Genomic DNA, 25,081 nt, shown 5'->3' on the forward strand with positions numbered 1-25,081 from the left:
ATTTTATAACTTTATAGCGTTATAAATATAACGGGCAATAAGACTAGGCTTGACGTTCTTAACAAATAGCACGTATTATAGTTGCCTGCATTTATTGGCGTGAAAGATAATATATAGGATATATACTATCTTAATAAAGCAATCTATCTACTATCTTTACTATTGCTAATTACAAGGACGGAGTAAGATAGCGCGAGTGGACTATTTATATATCCGCTAGTATACGCGTAGGCAAAAGACTGCTAAAGTAAGGAGGCTAGGGAAGCTAGTTAACTAACAGCGGGTAGTATTATTACGCTTACTGCGCGTAGATTACTAGGGCGTGTATAAGTAGAGCATACTATCTAGGTATATATCCAATCGTAGGTAAATAAGAAGACTAATAGCGATATATTATATGGTAGGCAAAGAGACGTAATAGCGCTAGTATAGAGCTATAGCTAGATGCTAGTTTAGATATAAAACGACGCACGGCTTAATAGCCTTCTTAAAGCGGTATTTTAGGAAGTTAGGTTAAATCCAACTTGGCTAGAAGGCTTTTTAGTGCCGCTATATTACCTTTAGGCATAGAGCTATTATCTTAATAAGAAGTTAAAGGCGGCTATAGAGCTAATAAAGCGTGTTATAGGGATATAGTAGGAGACTCTTAATAGAAGGCATGGAAATAAACTATTAGCAGAGCATCTATTAGGTATTGCCTATAATAAAAATAAGCAGATTAATAAGGCGGTGTTACTGCTAGAGCACGTAGTTATAATAGGTGAGAAGGTATTAGCGGAAGACTACCCCTTTTAACTGGCGTTATAGTATGAACTCGCGGAAGTATATAGAGCAGACGGACGGGTTAAGAAGGTGGTGTCGCTGCTAGAGCACGTAGTGGTAGTAAAAGAGAAAGTCTTAAGGGTTGATTATCCTTTTTAACTTGTATTAGAACGGAATCTTATATATTAATAGGCAGAACTAATAGCTAACTTAAGCTTAACTTAACCTATAATCCCTCTTTCTTCTAGATTCTTTTAAGGTAATTTAGACCTTTATCCGCTGCTTTTTAATAGGTTTCATAGTTATAGTTTAGTGTTATAGTTAGGGCAAGATGCGTAAGTATACTTATAAGTTAAAGCAGCGGTTAAAACGATAGTGGTATATTATATCGCCACTGCTAGCAGGGAGGATAGCCGACCTACACCAGCCCTACCCTTATAAGGTGGCGAATTCTATAGCCGTTTTCAGAGAGTTAAGTTAGTTAACCAGACGCATAGCTAAGGTTAAGTTAAATTACAAGGCTATGGGCCTACTTACTAAGACTCCATACAGCTACAGGCTTAGACTTACTTAATTAATATAAGTAAATTACTTCCTAGATATTACGTGGAATGTGTGGGGTTATTTTACACTAGCCGGAATTAGTAATTGCTTTAATTAAAGGTAGTAACCCGCGTAGCAACCTTATATAAATTTGCGTACTATAGTAGATATAAGGCTAATAATAACTTCCTAATATTATAACGAAGTTCTTAGGCTCGGATAAGACCCTATTATAAGTTTTATAAGTAGTAAGAGCTTAATAGTGGTGCTATAGTAAAGGGATATTATTACGCTCTAAAAGGAGGCTCTCTATAAATAAGGCGCGAAGGCGATAATATAAGCGTAATTTATAGATATAAAGGGTCTTGAATATTGCAGAGTAGCTATATATAACTATAGTAAAGCACGATATATGCGCAGAGTTATAGTTGCTTAAAGTTAAAGTACCCCTTATATTTTCCGGTACAGTAGGTTTTCCGCGACGTAAGGACGGACATTACTTTGACTTTAAGTAACCCGGTTTCTTCGCATACGTTAATAGTTGCTACAGTTCTGTAGTTATAAATTATATACTATAGCTATTTATAAACATCCAAGACCTCCCACCTAAAAATTACGTTTATATTGTTACCTTTACGCTTAAGTTATAAAGAACCTTCTTTTCGCGTATAATAGTGTTCCTTTACTACAGTACTACTTATAAGCTCTTACCACTTACAACACTTATAGAGAGGTGTTATCCGAACCTAAGAGCCTTATAATAGCGCGGTAAGTTATCACTAGCCTTATATCCGCTATGGCGCCTAAATTTATACAAGGTCGCCACGCTAATTAGTACCTTAGCTAGTGCTAAATAGCCCCACACATCCCACGTAATTATCGCGGTGTAATTTACTTATAGTGGCTAATAGATCTATGGCTATATGGAGCCTTTCCTTTATTGCAGACGCTTGGGATATATAAAAATCCGACTCTAAAATAAAGTATATATTACTACCTTAGCATATCCGGAGGCAGCAACACAGCTTAACTTAGAGTCTCAACGTTAAGCAATCATCTTAATAATAATTTATTGATTAGCCTCGAATCCATTAATCTTTATAATTAAGATGTGCTATTATATTAATTAATTATTCTACTATAAAAATTGCAGAGCTTTGCCTCGTCATATTTAAGACGTTCGAAAATAAAATGAGTGCGAAAAGGCTAAAGAAAACGGGTATTATTGCCCTAATACTTCTCCAGCCAAAGACCTAAGCGGGAATATAATTATAACTAGGTCCTCTAAACGACCTAGTGACTGCCCAGAATATCTACCTCTAACCATCTAGGTGAGTTAGGGGAAGATATTAGCTACGGACGTTGCTAATATATATTATTAAAGTAATCTCTAGCGCTTTATCTAGCCTATAAATGGAATTAAGGAAACAACGGTTAGGAAGAAAGGAAACAAAATTAATTAGCGGCTAAAAAGAGTGTGGAAACGGTATATGCGTGGCTCTTTAATAGTAGCGACTATTTAAATAGTTAGCTTTTATAGCTTAGCCAAAGAATTAAACATACCCTCTAATTTTATATCTTAAAGGGCTTCTTCTGCAGTCGTATAGCGCTGTATCTAACATCCTATAATTATATTCCTAAAGATAAAAACAGATTCTAGATTAAGATAGCGACCCTCAGAAAAAGCAGTAGATATTTCATAGTTAGGTAGATCCTTATATAGCTTCAAGCCAGTCATTATCTTATAAGTAGTAGAGCCGAGGGCAAAAAGCTCGGTCTTTGTTAAGATATCTTCGCTAAGAAGTTTGTGACTAGTCTTATAATAGACGAGTAATAAATAGTCGTCAATGGCCAATCTGGTGAAATCACCCAGCTACATATTGAGATTATTATTAAGGAAAATGTTATTATATAATATATCGCCATAGAATACGCTTCTTAAATAGATAAACCACATAGTATTAAAAAGTTGTTTAACCTAACAAAGCCTAAGAGAAAGTGGAACCTATTTTTGTCTTGCAACGTATTACCTAATAAATATCTAGCTCGCAAACTATAAGATAATAACATTTTCCAAGACGCCAAAATATTAAACGATGCCGCTGTGGTCGTGACTAAGACGCTAATAGATAAGCTTCTTCCGTTCTAAGAAGTGCGATTTCAACAGCCCGAAGAACTTAATAACGGCATTAAGACGCGTAATAATCGCCGTAACACCTACGCTAACTAGATCCTTAACATCTAAACTAAGTAGCTATTATATAATAGACTCCTATATCTTCCTCTACAATGTCCCTAATAGAATTAACTAGCGATCGCTCGGAAAGATAATATAGCGCCTAGTACAATCGACTTAAAGAAGAGGAAATGAGGTCGGTCGGAGAGGAGGTATAAGGTTAGTATAAAAGGAGTAGTTAAAGGTGAGGCGTAATAGGGGGCGCTAGGATAAGAATAATAATCTTTAAAAGGAAAGGTTGTGCTTAGTATCTTCTTTCTATAAGCCACTAATTAGCGAAGCTACGTGTTAAGAGAAAGCACCTAACTTTATAGTAAAGCGCAGATAGCAGATAGAAATGGAGTTATGTTAAGAGGACGGGTTAAAGGCGTTAAGAGGTAAACGAGGAGCAAGTATAGGCAGGCAGAAGGGCGCAGCGCGAAGGGTTTAGGGAAGCGACACCGGCAATAATGTAAATGCCGGCCCCAACGTAAAGGGTAAGGCTTGTTGACGTTCCCAGTCTGCGAGCAGACGTATACTGCTACAGACGCGATCAACAGTGCTGTTAGTCGCTGACGGAGTTAGAGAGCGGTGGTGGAGGTAAGATAGTTAAGGTAACGGCCTAAAAATGTAGCTATATGTCTACGGTTAGGCGTATAAAGGGGTGTTAATGCGGTCTATTGAATGCTGTATACTATGAGCCGCTCGCATTTCATCGCACGCGTTTAAGAGTCGTAGGCGGGTGCGAAAGAATAGTACGCGTTATAGGACACTCTGCATTAGCTATAATGGCCGTCGCTACTAGAATACGTGCTAGCGCGATTGAAAAGGTCTATGCGCAGCTATAGGCTAGGTAATAATATGCGGAATATACGGGGAAGTTCCGCACTAGCTAGGACTAATTATCACAGCGTAATTTACTTACAGTAGCTGCCACACCTATAGCTGTATAAAGTCTTAGCAAGCGCGCTAGCCTTAGCCTTATAGCCTTATAATTTAACCTCTAACTACTAACTTAAACTCTATAAAGATACTTACGGAATTCGCCACCTTATATATATATGTATATATATATATATATTCTATTATAGCCATACACTATTTAGGGTATAGGCCGTTATAGAGCGCTAACTAAATACTTCCTGCTATTAATATACTTGCTCTAGTTTAGAAGCTAACTATAAGAACTATATATCTATTACCTAACACCTTGCCACCTTATAAGGGTGTAGCTAGAGCGGGTCGGCCGTCCTCCCTACTTATAGTGGCGACATCTAATGCCAAATTCCTTTTATTACCGGTATATATTATTTATAAGTATGCTTACGCCCTAGACCTTCTTGCTAATACTTACCAAAACGCTAACCTCTTTTAGCAAGACCTTTATATTATATAAGCTGATTAATCCATTATATAAACAGATTATAATTAGATAATTATTTAGGACCGAGATAAAATTCAGCCTTACTACCTAAATTTAGACGTAACCTCTCAAACAGAGATCATTCTCTAGGTGCCTTTCCTTCTCCGTAAAGTCGTTCCCCTATAAGTTTCCGCTAATTAGAGTTTTGCTTACCTTATCCAGAGCTAACACAAGCCAAAATGATTTGGAGAAATTAGATATGTTATCAACCTATAAAATACATCCTATTTAGCTTCGCTAAAAGGACTAGTCTTTTTAAGCCAATTAGGCGTCAATATATATACATAGAAGATTTGCCAAACTTCTAATCGGACAGTCATTTCGCATCTCTGCTTCAAAAAACGACCCCTTAAGCGAAACGCGATAAATGCCGAATTTACGACAAGCGCCCTAAAACCGCGAAATCGCATTTAGCAATGCGTCTTATCAATATAGAGACATTTAAGTTAGAGGAGTTTTTAGGCGACGCAGTCCCGCCGTATACTATATTATCTCATACCTAGAGAGCCGATAAAGAAGAGGTGTCTTTCCGCGATATAGAGAACGGAAATGTTCAAAAAGGCAGGACTCTGCCAGTCAAGTTAGAGGGATGCTATAAACAAACCAAGAAAGATAGATTTGGGTATACTTAGATTAATACCTATTATATTAACAAGACCAACGCCGTAGAACTTAGTAAGGCTATTAACTCCATGTTTTAATGGTATAGAAATACCTCCATTTACTATACCTATCTTTTAGACGTTTTTGCTAGGGATAGTCCTCAGGACCCAGGTTCTAAATTCTTCTCCAGTCGTTAGTTCTAGCGAGGATAGACTTTACAGGAGCTTCTGGCTTCCGAGCAGCTACGCTTCTACAACATAACGTAGTCTTTCCTCGGAACGAAGAGCGAGATATCTATTGTAATCCAAAAGATTATAGGTATACCCCGTCTATTCCTCCTAGGTTAGGTAGCGTTAGATAAAGCGAGTATAGCACAACGTATATCCTAGGCTGCGAAAAGGGTCACCAAAAGAAAGGAAGATATTGCGTACTGCCTCCTTGGAATCTTCGGCGTAATAATACCGATAATCTATAGTAAGGGCGGCCAGGCCTTTAAGAGGCTACAGGAGGAAATAATGAAAGGTACTAAAGACAATTCTATCCTAGCGTAGGGCCTCAACCTAGTAAAATCAATACTAAGGAATTTAACGAAAGTCTCCGGGGGTTATTTAGCAACCGCTTTAGCAGACTTCGCAAAGTATGGACATATTGTTTTAAGAGAACAATACAACGCGCCTATAAATTTATTCGAAATTTCTAGCGGCTGTCTCCGCGTACATCTCCTATTATGCACGACTTCAACTAGCGATATATATAGCCTACTTAATTGCGGCCCACAGCACAATACTAAACAAGTCGTAGGAATCCCACTTAACAATGCTATATCCGACAAATCATCCAATAAGTACATCAGACCGCAAGGACGTTACTCAGTCTTACTTTCTAAAAGTATATCAGATATTTTAAGCAAGCTCATTTATATCTAGAAGCAGAGCCAAAGTATTATAAATATGATAAGAAGTTGGCGATACTGGTTCTATATTAAGGAATCTATTAATACTAACCTAGATCTAATCGACGTTTATCCCTAGGCTCGTTAGTAGGACCGTGCCATAATTTTAACGGCAAACAATTTAGACGGAAATACCACAGAACGATCTTTGGCTTAATTCCGTACAAAAAGTAAAGAATCTCTTAACATCGTAGTAATACTTAAATTTAAGGTGCAGAAATCGGAGGTATAAGCTCGATGCTATATTATAACATCTTCTAAAAACACCCCTTTAGAGAATTTATTACGGAAACTCATTTTTATAAGACCAAAAGAATTTACGAGGCAGATCGCTTGTAATGGTACACTAAACGTCTACGTAACTATAAAATAAGAGTCGATTACGGGACAGCTAATATTTATTATTAGGCTAGCTACACTACCTAATACACTAAGGGTCACTATTGATATAACCTTGGAGCCGCTATTATGGGCGGCTAAAAATAGACACGCGGCTGCCGTAAAGCTGCTACTTAAGAATAGTGCCGATATCGAGTCTAAGGATAGCAAAAGTGGATAAACACTATTAAACTTAGCCTTAAGCGAAGGCTATGTTGAAGTGGTCAAGTTGCTTCTTAAGAAAGACGCTGACATCACAACCGCAAGTAAGAGTGGATTGACGCCATTGAACTCGGCCTTAAATAAAGGCCATATCAAAGTAGTCAAGTTGCTTCTTAAGAAAGACGCCGACATCATAACCGCAGACAATAATAGATGGACACCATTATACTTAGCCTCAGTTAATGGCTATATTAAAGTAGTTAAGTTGCTTCTTAAGAAAGGCGCCAACATTACAGCTATAAACAATTATAAATAGACACCATTAAACTCGGCCTTAGATAATGGCCATATTAAAGTAGTTAAGTTGCTTCTCGAGAAAGGCGCTAATATTATAACTGCAAACAATAATAGATGGACACTATTATACTCGGCCTTAAATAAAGGCCATATTAAAGTGGTTAAGTTGCTTCTTAAGAAAGGCGCCAACATTATAACCGCAAACAATTATAGATGGACACCATTAAACTCGGCCTCATATAATGGCTATATTAGAGTAGTTAAGTTACTTCTTAAGAAAGGCGCCGACATCACAGCCACAAACAATTATAGATGGACACTATTGAACTCGGCCTCAAATAATGGCCATATAGCCGTCATTAAGCTGCTGCAATCTATATAACAATATACCTAATCTCTTTACTATCTTTAATTATCTTCCTTTATTTAGCAACCGTATATTAGTTTATTTTTAAAATTTTATTGATTATATAAGGGATATAGGGCTTTTAATTAGTATAGATAATGCTACGCTATAGTATATAGTTCTTTTAACCAACTTCAAAAACTTTAGTTTATACACGGGATTTTAGCCACTTATAATAGCCACTAAAGCGCTAAGCAAGCCCTAATACAAAGCTGGTTTTTATATGTTTATTAAGTAAGCCCTTATATACCTATAAGCGCCTATATACCTATATACGCCTATATACCCCCTAATAGTATCCTTCTACATTGACCAGCATAGGCAACCTTATATTTACGTTTAAGTTCCAAGGCTACAATGAGGAGGCCATCTTACTAATATAAAAATGCTTTTAACTCCGGAAACATATCCTTTACCTTAGTATCCTAATATAGAAACATCACTTAAAGCTTTAGATAGGTGGCAGATGGAGAATATAGCAATATAGCTTTAAAGCGACCTTATTTTGCGGGTCATATACTTATAAGTCTTTTAAATTAGTTATAGTTAGGAAGAGACTATATAGTAAACAAAAGCTAGTATAAATGCGGAACGGTCAAGCTGCGTAAATACGCTTATAAATGATATATACCGGTAATAAAAGGAATTTGGCACTAAATATTGCCACTATAAGTAAGGAGGACGGCCAACCCGCTCCAGCTACACCCTTATAAGATAGCAAATTCTATAAGAGGTGAGTTAGTTAACTAAAGCATGGCTAAAGTTAAGTTTAATTGCCAGCCTATAGGGCTAAGGTCGGCGCGCTTACTAAGACTTCGCATAGCTACAGAAACTTGTAATCCTATTCGGTATAGTGAAAAATATAATAACTACAATATATATAAGCACACCGGATTCTTGTGCCAAGACATCTTATCCGCCTTATAAAGGCACTTAGCCAATAAAGTACGTATTTTAGATTTATCTACGCGAAGGAATCTACATTATATCTTAGTAAGAGAGTTCGATGCGCTTATATAATAGGGCTTTAAATACTTAGCCGGATATACTATATTTTATATAATACCAAGTAGCTTAGTCTATAGCGCTCTTCTAGAAGTATCCATATATAGTTACATACCAGCTATTTTTAGCAGCCGGGCTATACGCGTTCCTATTATACTAGCTATCCTATACCGTCTCTTATCCTTCTCCTATTACTACTATTGTAAATATAAACCGAGCCAGCTAGGTACTAGCGTAAGGTCTCCCTCTAAATATACCTAAAACGTATACTATATTAGTAGAACAGGGCGATATTCCCCTCTCTATACTTTACCATCGTGATTAAGGACGACGCTTAAAAGAGAAATTAGCCTAAAGCTAGTAATACCTTACCCCAGAGAAAGAGAAAGCTATTATAAGATTCTTATTACTAATATCTAATCTTGGGCACCCTATATAAATTAAGTTTATTTATTCGCTAGCCTTTAGTATCGCCCGCTATTGATTTATAGATAACCTAATTAAGCCTTTAGGCAAGAACTGGCCCTAGGCCTTTAAGAAACGCTATCCGGAACTTAAAGTAAGGCAAGTCAAGGCTATAGACTAGAAGCGCCACGATATGCATATATATAATAAGGTTATAAAATAATTTAAAGTAATTAGCAAAGTACTACAGGATCCGGCTATTTGGCCGGAAAATATATATAACATAGACGAGATGGGAGTCTTACTAAGCATACTTGGCTCCATTAAAGTCCTTATAGGTAAGGATAATATATAAGACTATAGAGGTACAGGTATTAAGCGAACAACGGTAACCGTTATTAAGTATATTAGCAGTAATAATAAGTCGCTGCTACCTTTTATAATCTAGCCCGCTTTAACCTACTAAAGCAACTAGACTACGTACCCAACCCCTAGATAGCATTACGGACATTCTAAAAATAGATACAATGACTTAAAGATTAGCTTAGAGTGGCTTAAGCGTGTTTTTAATCCCCAAACCAAGGAACTAGCGAATGGGAAACCACGGGTCCTTATATATAACGGCTTCGGGACCCACGAAACCCTTAAAATCTTAGAGTTTTGCTTTAAAAACTACATTATTCTATATTATCTCCCCTCTTACACCTCCCACAAGCTCCAGCCCTATAACGTTAGTGTCTTCGGACCCCTAAAGACAGCCTATCACAATTAGGTTAAACGACTAAATCGAGGTGGTATAGATATAGTTAGTAAGGAGCATTTTACTTCTCTATATAAGCCTATATAGGACAAGGCATTAACTAAGAGGAATATTATAGCTAGGTGGGCCGTAACTGGTTTATTTCTGTTTAACCTAGAGAGAGTGCTTAAAGGAGTATAGAAACCCCTAGCTAAACTTACCGTTCTAAAAGCCAACGACGTAGGCCCTTATCTGTAAGAAGAAGTACTATAAATACCTACTATACCTATATCGCTAGTGATAATAGAGGCGCTTACGTCGTTGTAAAACCTAATCTAATAGGATGCTTATGCGCTTAATAAGACGAGTAAACAGCGTTTATAAAGGCACGTATAAAAGCTTATAAGTGCGGCTAAGATATCCTCTATCCAATATACCCTTCTTTAGGATTAAAACCAATTCCTGTTAAAAACAAACAGCGAAGTAAGAGTTCGCTAATTAACCAGGTTAATAGTCCTAGGAAAGGCGAAAGTAATAAGCTATAAGGACCTTAAGAAGGTACGAGCGAGGCGTAAAGCGAAAGATAAAGCTACCGCAAGTAAGGGAAAACGCGGTCGTAAGCGTAAGTATTAAAAAGTGATTTATATTATCTCCCTCCAATCTTAGAGAGCTAGTGGCTATATAATACAATATTGGGGAGGCTGGGTACCTAGCCTCCCTATAATACTAAAAGGTCGATTCTTAACAAATCTTAACACTCCTACTTAAACTAATTGGGGTAGGTTAATAGCTCCCGCTTAAACTAGCGGCGTAAATATAGCTCCCACTTAATCCTTATACGGATTTAGATAAACAATAAGACTTCCTTTAGGCCTTATTAAACCTTAAAAAACTCTTAGAAAAAAAGGGAAAGAGTGCCTTTATAAAGTTACAAAATAGATCCGGTCCTGCTTCCTTTTCTTAACCGTTATTGTTCGTCCGTATAACTTCTTAAGATTCGTGCATCCTTAACCTTAACGCGTTCCTAAAATCGACGAATTTGTCTTTTAGTAGGGCTTTGGTGAGCCTATCTGCCACCTATTTTTCAGTAGGGATATATTGTAGGTCTACGTCTCCTTCGGCCTATCTTTCCCGCACGTAGTGGTGTTAAATCGCGATATACTTTGTTCTAGAGTGAAACTGGGGGTTCTTAGCTAGGGCTATGGCGCCTTAGTTATCTCCGTAGATAATAGTCGCTATTAGCTCTTTTGACTTAAGTAGCTTCGCTAGAAGGTTCCTAAGCTAGATAGCTTCCTTAGTGGCTTGTGTTTCTCCTATATATTCTGCCTTATAGGAGGATAATGCCACAACTAGTTGCCTTTTTAATGACTAGCTAATTGCTCCGCTTCCAATATTAAAGACGTAGCCTACGGTAGAGCGTCTAGTCGCGATATCTCCCGCTTAGTCTAAGTCGGTATATTTAACTAGTTCTTCTAAGGGACTAGAGAAGTTTAGTTCTAGGTTAATAGTACCTTAAAGGTATCGGAAAATTCGTTTTACGGCTTTAATATAGGGTTCTCCTAGGTTAGTTATATAGCGGCTATAGACTAACACCGCGTATGCAATATCTGGTCTAGTCCCTAGTATAGCGTATATTAATAACCCGATTGCCCTAGCATACTAGTTCCGGTCCGTTTCTATAGCTATAAAGCCTTCCTTAGAGGGTTCCAGTTTATTGGTATCCATAGGGGTTATAACTAATTTACACTCCCACATGCTAAATTCTCGTAGTACTTTTTTAATATACCCCTTTTGGTGAAGCTAAAGAGAGCAGGTTAGTCGGTCTCTGCATACTAATATTCCTAGGTAGTAGGTGCAAGGCCCTAGGTTAGTTATCTAAAAGCGTTCGCTAAAGGTGTCTTTAATCTTTTATATTTCACTTTTATTAGGGCCTACTATTAGTAGGTCGTCTATGTAAACTACTAAGTAAATATAACCTTTTGCGAACACGCCGAGGTTAGATAAAAGGGGTAAAAAGCCTAGGCCTTTTAGGAAGAGGGCAAGAGTATAATACCAGATTTATAGTAATTGTTTAAGTCCGTAGAGTGCCTTATTTAGTTAGCAAACTCTTTTTATCCCATCTTCTAGCCCCGTTAGTTGCTTAACGTATATTTCTTTATCAATTGCTCTATATAGGAAGGCTGTCTTAATATCCATTTGTTCGATTTTAAGGTTAAGGGCAGCGGCAATGGCGAAGATTATCTTATAGCTTATTGGTTTAACTACTAATGCGAATATCTCATTATAGTCGACGCCTTCTTATTATTTAAATCCGCGTACAACCTAGCGGGCTTTATACCGTAGTATTTCACTATTTAGTCCTCTTTTAAGTTTATAAACCCATTTCCCTCGTAAAACCCGTCTATTTAGAGGGGGGTCGACTAAAATCCACATAATATTGTCAAGTAGGGACTTATATTCGTCCTTTATAGCTATAAGCCATTGTTTTTAAGATATATCAGCCCTAGCTTATAGCAGTGTTTTTAGTTTAAAAGGTTCCGTTACGGCTTTTGCCGCTCTTAGGAGCGCTACAACGAATATATACCTCCTTATTAAGTCCTCTAAGTATTAGCCTTTAGTTACTCTTATCAATATTCATAGCTTAGGGTGGCTTTAAAGTGTTTTACTAGGTACTAAGTATACGTTCTCTGTTTTGGACGGTAGTTCCCTACTATTAGGGTTAGTGTTGGTTTGGTTTAACAATTTACCCGTATTTTATAGGTCTATTTTGTCGTTTCTTTCCGACGTTTTATTGCCATTTGAGGGGCTTATGCCGCCCTCCCTTTTAGGTAATGTCTCCCTTTCGGGTAATGTCTTGCTAGTGTTTTCCCCTTTAAAGGTTTCGGAGGATTTGAGGTTCTATAGCTAGGCTAGTGACTTGTCATCTACTAGATTTCCATCTTCCCTACTAGTAGGGTATAAATCTTCTATATAAGACACTCTTAGTCGTTTAGGAGCCCTGCTAGGACCTATAGGGTCTTTAGCTGGTTGCTTATTTAACCGTTTTTATGTCTCCCCTTTAGTACTTAGGGCGCCTAGATAAGGTCTATTTTCTATAAATATAACATTTACAGAGCGAGTAATTGTGCCATTTTCGGTTAGGACACGGTAGTTCTGACTCCTTTAAAGCTAAGGAGTTTACACGGTATTGTTTTTATATTAGCAAGTTTTCGCCGTTTCTTTTCAGGTTTTAGTACTAAGCAGTTATATCCTAGTACTTAGATAAAGGATAAGTCTGGCTCCTTACCGTACTAGGCTTTATAAGGTATTTTACCAATGCGAGCACTAGGGCTATAGTTACGGATTTTTATAACGGAGATAAGTATTTCTGGCCACCATTTCTTATGTAGATTTGCTTTTAGTAGTATAGGGTAGAGTTTATCTATAAGGATTCTGTTTAAGCGTTCAGCGGCTTTATTCTATTAGTGCTGCTCTATAGCTATAACTTTAACATTAATTCCTCTATCTACGTAGAAGATATGGAATTTATCTAAACGGTTTTCTCCTCCCTAGTTAAGTCTAACGCGTTAATAACGGCGTTCCGGTCGGGAGTACTTTTCTATAAAACGTTGAAAACAGCGGAAGAACTCGCTTTTCTTAGTAATAGAGTAAGCTTCGGCTATTTACGTATAGTTATCGAGAAACGTAACCCAGTATTAGCTTTGGTCGTAGCCTATAACGGGGAAAGGGCTAGCAATATTAGTGTGGATAAATTCGAGTGGGTAAGTTCCTGGTTTAAACTTCCTTTTATATAGTTTTTCTTTCATTCGTCCTTAGACGCATAGGATGTATACACAGTTATCTAAAGGGGAGTCCATTCCGGTTAACATTGTTTTAAGTCTTTGTAGATTTTACTCCCCTAGGTAGCCCATTCTTTCGTACCAGATTTTATACTATGCGGTAGTAATCGTATAGGCGGTTAGTCCTAGGGGTGGTTTTAATTGTTAAATATTAAATGCGTATAGGCCATAGAGTAAGAATACTTTGAATTTTGTTTTCTTTATAGTAATGATTATATCGTTATTATCAAAACCTATTTTTACTCCTTTTGCCCGCAGCTTTAACATAGAGATTAGATTAACACCCCCTTCTAAAACGTAGAGAGTATCGTATAGGTAGAGGTCTACGTTTTTGTTATCGATAAGGCAGGACAGTTTCATTGTCCCAATCACTTCTAGTATTGCCCGCGCTTTTACAAAGCCCCTTAGTAGTCTGCCGGCGTAGCTTTGTAGTTCCGTAAAGTCTTCTTTTTAGTAGCCGGAGTGGTGGGAGCAGCCGGAGTTAAGGAAGAAGGTCGCTGTAAGGTTTATATCTATATTGGCTGCTATAAGGTAAACGGCTTTTATGCTATCTAATATGGCGTAGCTTAGACCTGCTATTGGTTCGTTTTTGTTTTCTTCTATAGGTTTATCGTTCCTGCCCTTAGGTCTCTTATTCTCCTTATTATAGGAGTTACTTCGTTTCCTTTTCCTTTCCTAATACTTTTCCTCATGGTATTTTCTTTTAAAGTTTAGGTATAGTCTCTAACACTCATCCTTTATATAATAGAGCTTATAGCAGTATATATAACTTTTTATATTTTAGGTATTTTAAGGGATTGCTAGTAGGGCAGTCTTATTATCTTCCCGTCCTCTTATATTCTGTTCTTCCCTTTCTGCCGCTTATATAGCTTCATCAAATATTACAGCTACTTTTATAATCTTATTCTTTTCATTTCGTTCTAGTAGAAGGGAGTGTTTTTAGTAAAAGGAGGTTAGGAACATGTCGTAGTCCAGGCCAAGTCCCGTCAGGAATTTGTTAACTAGGGAGATTTCACTAATTATACAGTTAGGGTCGAGCTCTATAATCTCTATTCATGCTTCTTATAGCTTTTCCGTATAGCTTATCACCCCCTTATAGGTATCTAGGGTAACTTCCTGGTACCGTCTTTTAAGATATTAGTAGACTGCACTTCCTATTAAATAAAAGCGTTTTTATAGCTTAGTAAGGATTTTATCTATATTTTCAATTTCTTTAACTTCCCTTATAGCGTTATAACCGAGTCTGCTTCAGATAATACTATATACTCATTCCTATTTATTAAGCTAGGTGTCTAACTTAGTTTTATATACTATCTCTAATAGGGCCCCTTATTCTAGTCTTTTTGCGTTCCGTTTAAGTAGGTCCCTATACCCGTTTATTAATAAGTAAAGGCGTATCTGTTTAATAAACTCTATCCATCCTATAGTAGATTCTAGCTTCTTTATCTTATCTAGCCCTCCAGTCCCTTTTTTAGCAGTGAAATTCATCTTTGCCTTAACTGTAGGTGTCTTTAGTAAGACTAGTAGAGGTCTCTTAGGCTTATTAGGGATAGGTTTAGTCATTAAGGCCTAGGAGGAGGTTTAGGATATTCGGGGGAGATAGGTAAAGGTGATGGTAAAGGTAAAGGTAAGGTGTAAGCGACAGTAGGTTTGAGAGGTTTAGGTAGTTCCGCTAAAGCTTTAGGTAGAGGGTTAGAGTCCTTAGTAGTAGAGCTAAAGGGATTTGGTATTTCCAACCCTTTAAATTTAATAGATTCGTATATAGTTTTGGAATCCTCTGGCGTATTTAGTAGGATGGATATAATAGAGGTCTTAGAAGGTAATTAAGGAGGAGTTTAAACCTTAAGGCCGAAGAGTTCGTTTAAACTAGCTATAAAGAGTGTACTATTAAATATTAAAGAGTTATCTAAATCACTAGAGTAGACGGGTATAGTGCTAGGGTTAAAGTCTTAATCCTCAAAGTCTTCTATAAAGATATAGGTGTTGTCTTTGCTAATGTCCTTAACTATATAGGGGTAAAGGAAGGTATTAAGGAAGTGGTGGAACTGTACTAGTTATAAGGGTCGAGGTCTTAATTGGTATAAAACCGGTCTTCTAGGTCTTTGGCGTAAACGTTAAAGAGTTAATTTCTTTACTATTATAGTGGTTTTTAACTGGATTATATAGTTATCTTAGGTTTAGAAGCACGGTTGTCCTATAACTAAAAGGCTAGTATAGGGGTTTGACAATTTTTAAAGAATTTAAGAGGTTGGGTTTTAGCGTCTTGGCGCTTAGTCTTCTTATAAGGAGTTCTTTCAGGCCTCCTTTTTACCGTATTTCTTATAATATTAGGTTTTTGGTAGTGTATATATATATTATAAAGGTGCGTAGCGGAAGACAGCTGTAAGACTATAAAGTTCCTCTAGAATATATTTTTAGTGGATTATATATTTAATTATAAGGTACTATAAAACTTAGCTTATTTGCATAATCTGGGCTTATAACCTATTAAAAAGTAATTTATATTATCTCCCTCTAATCTTAGAGAGCTAGTGGCTATATAATACAATATTAGGGAGGCTAGGTACCTAGCCTCCCTATAATACCAAAAGGTTAATTCTCAACAAATCTCAATAGTAAGAGTTCTGCGCCAGAGGAAGAAGCAAAGGCGAGTTCATCGGTGCCAAAGGATAAGGTGGCGCAGATAAGTGAAGTCAAGCCCGCAAAAGCGGTAGGAGTGCTATAAAGGGCACCAGTGGCGAAGATGTATTAAGATAAGTGTTATTACTGTATTATCTTACTCCGGGGGTTGCGTATATTATATATAAACAAAGTGAGGATAGAGTTATAATAAGCAAATATTACTTTAAGATATATCTAGCGGTTATTACTCGTCCACTAAACCAGCGCCATTTTGCTAACTACTCTAAGCGTCCGTATAGCCATAGGCCTAGTAGCCACAGGCTTGGCTTACCGGATAACATCTATAAATTACATAGTGATAATTATGTATAACGTGCGGGGTTGTCTTACACTAGCTAGGATTAAAAACTTCTTTAATTAGAAGTAGCGACCGGGGTGGCGACCTTATATAAATTTGTGCGCCACAGTAGACACAAGGCTAAGGATAACTTTATACTATCGTAGTAAGGTTTTAAGGCTCGGATAATATCGTTTTATAAGTATTTTAGAGTGGCAAGAGCTTAATAATGGTGCTATTAGGAAGGAACTGGGTTTCGCTCCAATATAAAACTCTCTGCAAATTGAGCGCGAAGGCGATAATACGTATCGTAATTTTTAGATCGAATAAGTCCTAGATGTCTAGAAATAGCTATAGCACGTAACTAATATAGAGTTATAGTGAATATTAATGTATATATAGATTTTAAGTTGTTTAAAGTTAAAGTACCCCTCTATTTTCTTGGCCTGGTGGGTTTCTCGACCCGCAGAAAGGGATGTTACTATATTTTACCAGGCCTCTTTTTTACAAATCCTTAAGTATTGGGTATTTGTGATAAATAAATACCACAATTAGATTAAATAAGCTTTAGAGGTTAGAAAAGATACTAAATATATTAAGCTAATAAATAAATCTAATCTATCTTATTATTGCCATCCTAATTATTATAAAACTAAGGATATCTCTAGTAGTATATTTAGTTAGATCTCTAATATCTTTCTAGTCTCTCTAATAAACTCTTCTAAATTCTCCACGAGCTAGATACCAAACCTATTACAAATAATCTACACATTACCGCGTCTCTAGTAACCTTTAGGGCAGTAAACAACTATTTTATAACTAAGAGCATATAGACCAAGCTTAAGAAGGCTAATTAGCGATATGCTATTCTTATTAAAGAACATTATAATAACGTTAGCGCGGTCTAAATAATTAAGCTCCTACTTAATATGCTCGTAGAACTGTAAATTAGAAATTTCCTGCATCTAATCTTTACACCAGTTATTACGGCGCGGATTAAAAAAAGTAATAAGAAGATGCGAGAGGGATGACATTACCTTGGCTTACCAGTCGGTAGTAGAACCTATATTAATGCTGCTAGTAAGGTAAACAGACTTGCTATAAATAGGCGGACGGGCCGGTGGCTTACAAATCGTATATATAGCAGTTTCCGAGTTAGCTAACAACGTGCTTATAATTACGCAATATTGGTAACTGACGGATAAACGAAACCCAATCCTTAGAATAGGTAAAATAAGAGATTAGTTAGTATAATAAAGCGATAGGTAACGAAGTGTTTGTCAGATACAATTTAATATAAGGTATTACCCCTATTAATAACCATTATATCAAAGTGATATACTTTGCCAAGCTGCTTAAGACAATTTAAGGGTCCTAAAATAGGGACCTTACTATAAATAACTCCTCGGGGTGCCCTAAAGCAGACCCCTATAACTTAAAATTTAAGGGTTAAAATAGAAATTAGAAATAGTAAAGGGATCTCTTACTATATATCCTATAAATTTAGTAGGTTTTAGAGTTGTAAATTACACTCTATAGTTATTTCGACCGCAACTATATACCCTTTTACGGATATTAATGCTCTTCTTTATATGACTTTCATTACTTTAGGAAGCTTTACCACCACAGCACCCCTTTATTTTAATACTACAGCTATAGCAGGTGGTGGTCCGCCAAATAGTAGAGTACCAACCATAATATCTGCGGGTGCGATTAAAGAACTTCAATTAGCGCACTTCCTTGAAAATTTAGAGGCGTCCTTTTTCAATACCGGCTTAACGGAAATTACAAAGTAGGGAACAAATAAATATCCTAATAATGCCATTGATGTTATTAGTAAGATTGCTACTATAAGTATACTGCCACTTTAAAGTCTAGAAATATTACCTAATACTCTTATAGCAAGAAGAGGTCCACCTTAAAAGCCTTACAAACTTACTTAAGGCCTATAACGCACCGTTAATTTCTCCTTATAATTACTCCTTCCTAATAAATTCAACTAAGGGGTTCTTTGGACTTGCCCATCTTATAACCTCAGTAAGTATCGGAGCCACTATTAGACTTACTAAACGACTCGCAGTTACTAATCCTCTGCTTTTAAGATCGGTATTATCAATACTTACTATTAAATCCCACCATAATGCATTCTTTTGTCATATTTAGAACGAAGTACCTAATCCGGCTCCATTTAACACCGGGATTAGCGACATATAGGCGTATAATCTCGCTCTTTCATTTATCGTTCCTAGATCTTGCCCGGTTAAAGTCTCATTGCCTATTTTATTAAGACTAACTGTTACATAATTAACTGGCGAAGTATTTAGTAACAGTACTAACAGACTATTAAAGAGTGAGTTTACGTGGGATCCAATGCAAATGCCATTTATTGCTAAAGAAGGCAAGCAACTTTTTATTAAATGGGTTAATCAGCTTAACGTGCTAGTGTATACATCTCTAAATATCACCACCCTTAAAAGGGGGACCGCTTATATGCTACAAGAAATAAACGGAGTAACTTTCGCCATAGTAATAGTACAGCAGCCTAATAATGTCAATGATCTAACTCTTACAATAATGGCAGGGCTAGTTATTATATTACCTTCCTAGAAGAAAGTAGAAAGGTCTTATTATGTCGTTATATAAAGTTTGGGTTTTTTTATTTTCCTAATATTTTGACATTTAAACTATAAAACAGGTAAAGTAGTAAGATTCTCGCTATGTAGGTGTATAATAAATATAAAACTTTCTTCTTACTTATTAGCCACGGTTCCGTAAAGAGCATAAATAGCAAAACTCGGTTCGTTTAATTGTTACGTTAAAGTTAATAGCACTTTCTTATGCCACTACTAAGGAAACTTATAATTTGTTATAAAATATTTTTATTATTCTAAGGTGTCTTAGTTAGTATATTATAAAGGCTTAGTCAAAAAAACAGAATCTATTAGTAGGCAGTAAACGAGAATTCCAAAACAAGGTCTGGAAGAAGGTTAAGGAAAGGTATTACGGCACTAGTAGAAATTGGCAGAACTTTATAGTTACGTAACTAGAGGACCGCATAAAAGAACCCTACTTTAGCCGGCGCTGCTCTTCTTCTCCTTTCCTTTCTCTAGCTTTAGATCCTCGTTTATAAACTACTATTTATACAGGCTTACGCGTCCCTTTTACCGTACTCGTGCCTCAATTAACTAAGTCGCTAATAAAAGGACACGTCTATATATATGGCGCCAAGGCTCGGCTAAGCCCCTAACTAGGGTCTATAACAGTGCTGTAATATATATAATAAAAGTCTAAAGGCTTATTAAATATTCTAGTGACTTATCTTCGCATAGATCGGCGCCCCTTAGCCTAATCTATCTGTAGTATAGTTAGTCTTTTTATATAAGGGGGCTACCTAAGCGGGCTGCCGGCACGCTCCCTACAAGTTTATAGCAATATAGTAATCTTTATAAAAATAGTGTGGATACAACCATAAGCCGTCCGCTTAAGATTTAAGAGTTAGTAATTAGTAATAGAAACAGGTAATAAGACATTCAATAAGATATTTAATGAGATATACGATTATAAGTAGCGGGGTAGTAAGACATTGGGTTCTAGTCTTAAAGACAGTAGTAAGATAGTAGTAAGGAAATCCAATTCAGTTTAATAGAGGTATACATGTACATCTAGGGCTCAATAACTTTTTTTCTTAAATTAGGGACAACTGCATATTTATAGCAGGTAAGAATATATATAGGATTAGTATTTCACTACCAACTAATAATATCTATAGATGAGCTGTCCGTTGCTAGGCTTACTACGAAACTATACTAGGACTAACTTTAAGGCTTCTATTATGTATAGCGCGCTTCTAATAACGTAAATATATATAAAGAGTAAGCAGTATAATAATAAACACAGTACCGGCGATTACTATACCCGCAACTCCCCCGCCTCTTAGAGGTTTAGAAGACAAGTATTTAAAAGCTTTTTGTCCTCTTATAAGAATATTATACCTACTTTCTATTTAGAATACACTTTTGTATTATAGGGCTCGACCTACTCTAAACTCTAGAACATGGTTTTATATATTCGAATTGCTTTCTTTCAGAAGGCTGGGAATATTCTATACGTAAACTCTAAAACAGGGCTGGAACTTAAAGAGACTAATCGAAAAGAACGATGCATTTATACCTAGCCACGCCACTCTTACCCCCAATAGCTAAAAATAGGGGACCTAGAAACGGGCTTTATAGGTTTAAACACTATACCAACTAATAAGCAGACCAGTTTTAGGTCCGCATAGAACCCAATTATAGTCCTCAGTTCTAGCGACTATTAGAATTATTCCTATACCAGATCTCTAAACATTAGGTAGTAATTAGACTAAATTCTTCTCCCCCTCCTTTACACCCAAAACAGGCCACTAAATTTCGCTTATAAATATGGTAATTATGCTTAAAAAGGCTTTAGGTATTTCCCTAAGCTTTAAACAACTAATAATAGACTCCCTTAAGCGGGAGAAATTTCGTAATATAAGGAGCAGCATCACTACTGGTAAATTAATCTTAATTAGCTAGTTTATCTAGCCTAGGTGCAAGTTACCTATACTACTCCGAAGGAGGACAGCAAAGTATAGCGTCCGTCCCCAGGTCGCGGAAAACCCACTATACCGGAAAATATAAGTAGTACTTTAACTTTAAGCAACTATAACTCTGCGCATACGTCGAGCTTTACTATAATTCTATATAAGTTATATGCTATAGCTACCTTTAAACATTTAGGGCCCCTCCTACCTATAAATTACGTTTATATCGTCGCCTTCGCGCCTAATTCGCAGCGAGCCTCCTTTTATAGCGTAACAATGTCCCTTTACTACAGTACCACTATCAAGCTCTTACCACTTATAATACTTATATTAGGGTCTTATCTAAGCCTTAAAGCCTTATTACGATAATAGGAAGTCATTATTAGCATTATATCTGCTGTAGCGCGTAAGTCAAAGTACCCCTTATATATCTCGGCACGGAGGGTGTCTCGGCACGTAGGGAGGGACGGTAATAGCTTTCTAAGCTTTACCCTCTTATAGATAGTTAGTACTAATCTCCTAAATATTACCGCTCTACTTAAACACGTATACGCGACTTAAATCCTTATTAAGTTACCTCTTTCCATTAGCCTCGGAAGAGAACAGCAGATTTCATTTCGTAAAACATATATTATATTAATCAACATAATTAATAGACTACGGTCATAAGGTAGGATATAGTCTCAAATAATACTTAGGAGGAGGAGGCAATTAAAGCAGCAAGTAAAATCTTCGACTTATTAGAAGTCGTTCGCCTAGACTATATACACTATACCTTTATATCTATAATATGCTTATAATCTTAAATTCAAGCAGCACTAGGAGCTCGGCAATCAACCCTTCCGTTATCGCGTATAAACACGCCGTTTCCGTTTTCTTTTATTATACCATCTATCTTCTCTATTAGTTTCGTAGAGCATACGGACATTTTACACTTCTACTCACCAAGATTAATAGTAGACTTTTTAAACGTATTAGGAGCACCCATTACACAATTACAAGTTAATTCCAACGTATTGCTATTTAAGGTACAATCTAAACAGGAGCCAAAGGCACCGCCGCTGCCCCGTATTAGCACATATTTCTACTTTACTTCTTCCCTCCTTTCCCCTCAAGTAGTGGATTGGAGACTTACTTAAACAAATACCCTATATTCCCCATAGTATTTATAATATATTAATCTAGATTTACACTTGAGGGTATAGGCTCGGCATTAACCAATAAGTATATGGCGCTAAATGTATTGCCCTTAAAGCTGAGATCGAAGCAATCTAGGAGATGGAAGCCAAAGATAGTGTCTTGACGCTGTGCGAGGGTTAGGGTAATAGGGGATAAGGAGACAAGTTAAGAGATAATGCTAAGAAGGAGAGCGGAGCTAAAAGTTTGTAAGGGATATATTGCCGGGATTATAAATACGTTATAGGATAGAAGGTAGTAAATCTTAGTTTTACGTATTTTTTTTTTAGGAGGGGAGGCGGATTTTGTATAATTACTGATAAGTTAAAAACGGACGTCCTTTTATACTCGCTTAATTATTATTTAAGTATCTATTTATAGATAGGATATAGGGATTAAATAATAGGAAGGACAACTAATTTTAAGCACGGCTATAAAATATATCTTAAAATGGAGAAGCATTTTAGGGATACTAAGGGGGCTAAATATGGTCCCCTTGATATAAATAGTAATAGGGAAACATCTTTAGCTATATTAGTTCCGCGGTCTTATCTAGCTTACGTGGCCTATTAATGCCTATAGAGTAACCCAATCAGGACGCTTAGCCACATTAGCTACTATATATAAGATAACAGCAATTACAAATGCCGACAGCCAAAGTAATGTTATACTAGTTTTTATTTAAACGTCTAAAATCCCTAAAAAGGTATTACGCGATTAGGGTATTATGTTTTTACTACTTATACTTAGTTCTAACCATAAGGGACTTAAATACTACTAATTATTTATATATATTTAAATAAAGTGCTAACTAACCTAAAACTAAACGCTATAAAGAACTGCGTGCATTCTAAGCTATCTAAGAAAATTTATACTTCCGCTAACTTACGCTATTAGTAGTTAGACCTTCCCAATACGGCCTTCTGACGTATCACAACGAAACATCCCCATAAAGCGCCCTTTTTCTCCGCCGGTTATACTCCCAGTTCTTAATTAAAGTATTTTTTTATAAATAGCTATCACAATCTCTAAATATGACCTTTAGCACCCCTAATTTCCGCCTCCATCGCCTATCCTTCGTTCTTGTAATATATTCTTAAATAACAGCCAGTATAAGAGCAGTTAGCAATATTATCATAATAGCATAGCAGAGAGCTCCTAAATATAATCCACTTACCTCACCTTTCTCTATCTTAATCTCAGATAATAGTTCCTTAGTCTTTGACTGGAAAATATACAAAACAATAGTAGGTATAAAGAGAGGGATGTAACATACCATACCCAATACTAAATAAATTACTACCCTTAATCAAACGCTAAGCCTTAGAAGAATGGCCGCGATATAAAACAAGCGGCCGAATATTAAATAGAAGAATATAGTGGCTAAGATAAGCATCAAAACCAGCCCTATAATTAAGCAGTCCTAGATATATACAGAAGTGACTTTCGTTAAAATCCCTTCTAGAGATTAAAGGTCATTAAGTTAGTCTCTAAGAAAGCTTTTAACCTCTTCTAGCACTATGTTAGAGAGAGTTAATAGCAAGTCATCGCATATTATATTATAAGTAAATCTAATATAGAATTATTTCGTACCTAGTGAGCAATTTTTAGGAATTAATTCCTCGATAGCTTTAGGAATAGCTATAGCGGCAGCATTTACGGCGCTTTACACTTAGCTAATAGCACTAGGGATAGCCGTCGTAACGCTATTAGCAACACTTACAACTTTGGTCTAAAAAGATTAAAGGATGTCTTGCTCTAGAAGGGCGTGTAGTATAACGAAGAAATTATCTAGAGGTTTAATAGTAAAATTAAACTAAATTTAAGAACCTATTAGTTAAAGCCACTCATAAAAATCCGGATAGAGAGTAATGTCTTACGCTTAAGGTTGTAATACCCGCCTTTATATTGCTTTCCTTATATAGTACCTACAGCGCTAGAACTGTATAACAGATAGCGGCAAACACAAAGGTGACTAAGACACCTCGCTTTAGCTACGTTCCTCCCTTCGCCATAGTAAGAGGATAATAGACTTTAAGAAAATGCTTTAAAACTGGTTATGTTAAAATAGGAATAGGCCAGTTCCTATATAAATTCTTTTAATACTTATATAAGAACTTCTAGTCCCAAAAATGGTCCTAAGTGATATAAAAATAGCTAACCTATAGCGATATAACGGGGGCCCAGAATTAGGCCCTTTCTATTTTTTTTGTAAATTAACATTATTAGATAATTTCATAAAATCCATGCTAGAAATATGTATATATTATACTATCTCGTCTCCTTATTAACTAATAACATCTCTAATTATTAGTATATGCATTTTTATTATTATTAAACGCCCACTACGGGCTATAGCCTTTACTAGGTCTTAACCTATACTCCAGAACCGTTTAAAAACTCATATCTATCGTTTTTCTCATTAGGTTTTTAATTGGGCCTATAAATAACAACTAACGGAATTAAGTGCCTTAACCTAAGAACCCCCACCGCAATACTTAATGCTTAATAGCAGGAATAACGTAGACGGCGTATTCCCAAACATTACTATACGTCTATATAATGATATCGATTTAGGTAGTGAGTTATTGGCGTTACTATACAATGACAGCAGTTCTAAGGAGAGAGTTTCGCTTAGGTCGTTAAGCCCTAG

At 36.3% G+C, this 25,081-nt stretch overlaps 4 protein-coding genes across 4 annotated transcripts; 3 read left to right on the forward strand and 1 right to left on the reverse strand.

The window, feature by feature from the left end:
• Positions 1-642: 642 nt before the first annotated feature.
• On the forward strand, positions 643-795 carry K441DRAFT_557607 (uncharacterized protein; the record flags this gene model as incomplete). The annotated part of the gene is made up of 1 exon (XM_067643380.1): positions 643-795. A coding segment is annotated over one exon (153 nt), but the record flags the coding sequence as incomplete, so codon positions are not given.
• A 6,688-nt stretch (positions 796-7,483) lies between these two features.
• K441DRAFT_558074 (ankyrin repeat protein) lies at positions 7,484-7,717 on the forward strand (the record flags this gene model as incomplete). Its single annotated transcript, XM_067643400.1, has 1 exon — positions 7,484-7,717. A coding segment is annotated over one exon (234 nt), but the record flags the coding sequence as incomplete, so codon positions are not given.
• A 10,876-nt stretch (positions 7,718-18,593) lies between these two features.
• K441DRAFT_557657 (uncharacterized protein) lies at positions 18,594-18,851 on the forward strand (the record flags this gene model as incomplete). Its single annotated transcript, XM_067643386.1, has 1 exon — positions 18,594-18,851. A coding segment is annotated over one exon (258 nt), but the record flags the coding sequence as incomplete, so codon positions are not given.
• Positions 18,852-23,554: 4,703 nt separating this feature from the next.
• On the reverse strand, positions 23,555-23,734 carry K441DRAFT_484122 (uncharacterized protein; the record flags this gene model as incomplete). Its single annotated transcript, XM_067641915.1, has 1 exon — positions 23,555-23,734. A coding segment is annotated over one exon (180 nt), but the record flags the coding sequence as incomplete, so codon positions are not given.
• Between the last annotated feature and the right edge of the window lie 1,347 nt (positions 23,735-25,081).

This window comes from Cenococcum geophilum (assembly GCF_001692895.1).
Source record: "Cenococcum geophilum 1.58 unplaced genomic scaffold K441scaffold_18, whole genome shotgun sequence".
Lineage (NCBI taxonomy): Eukaryota > Fungi > Ascomycota > Dothideomycetes > Gloniales > Gloniaceae > Cenococcum > Cenococcum geophilum.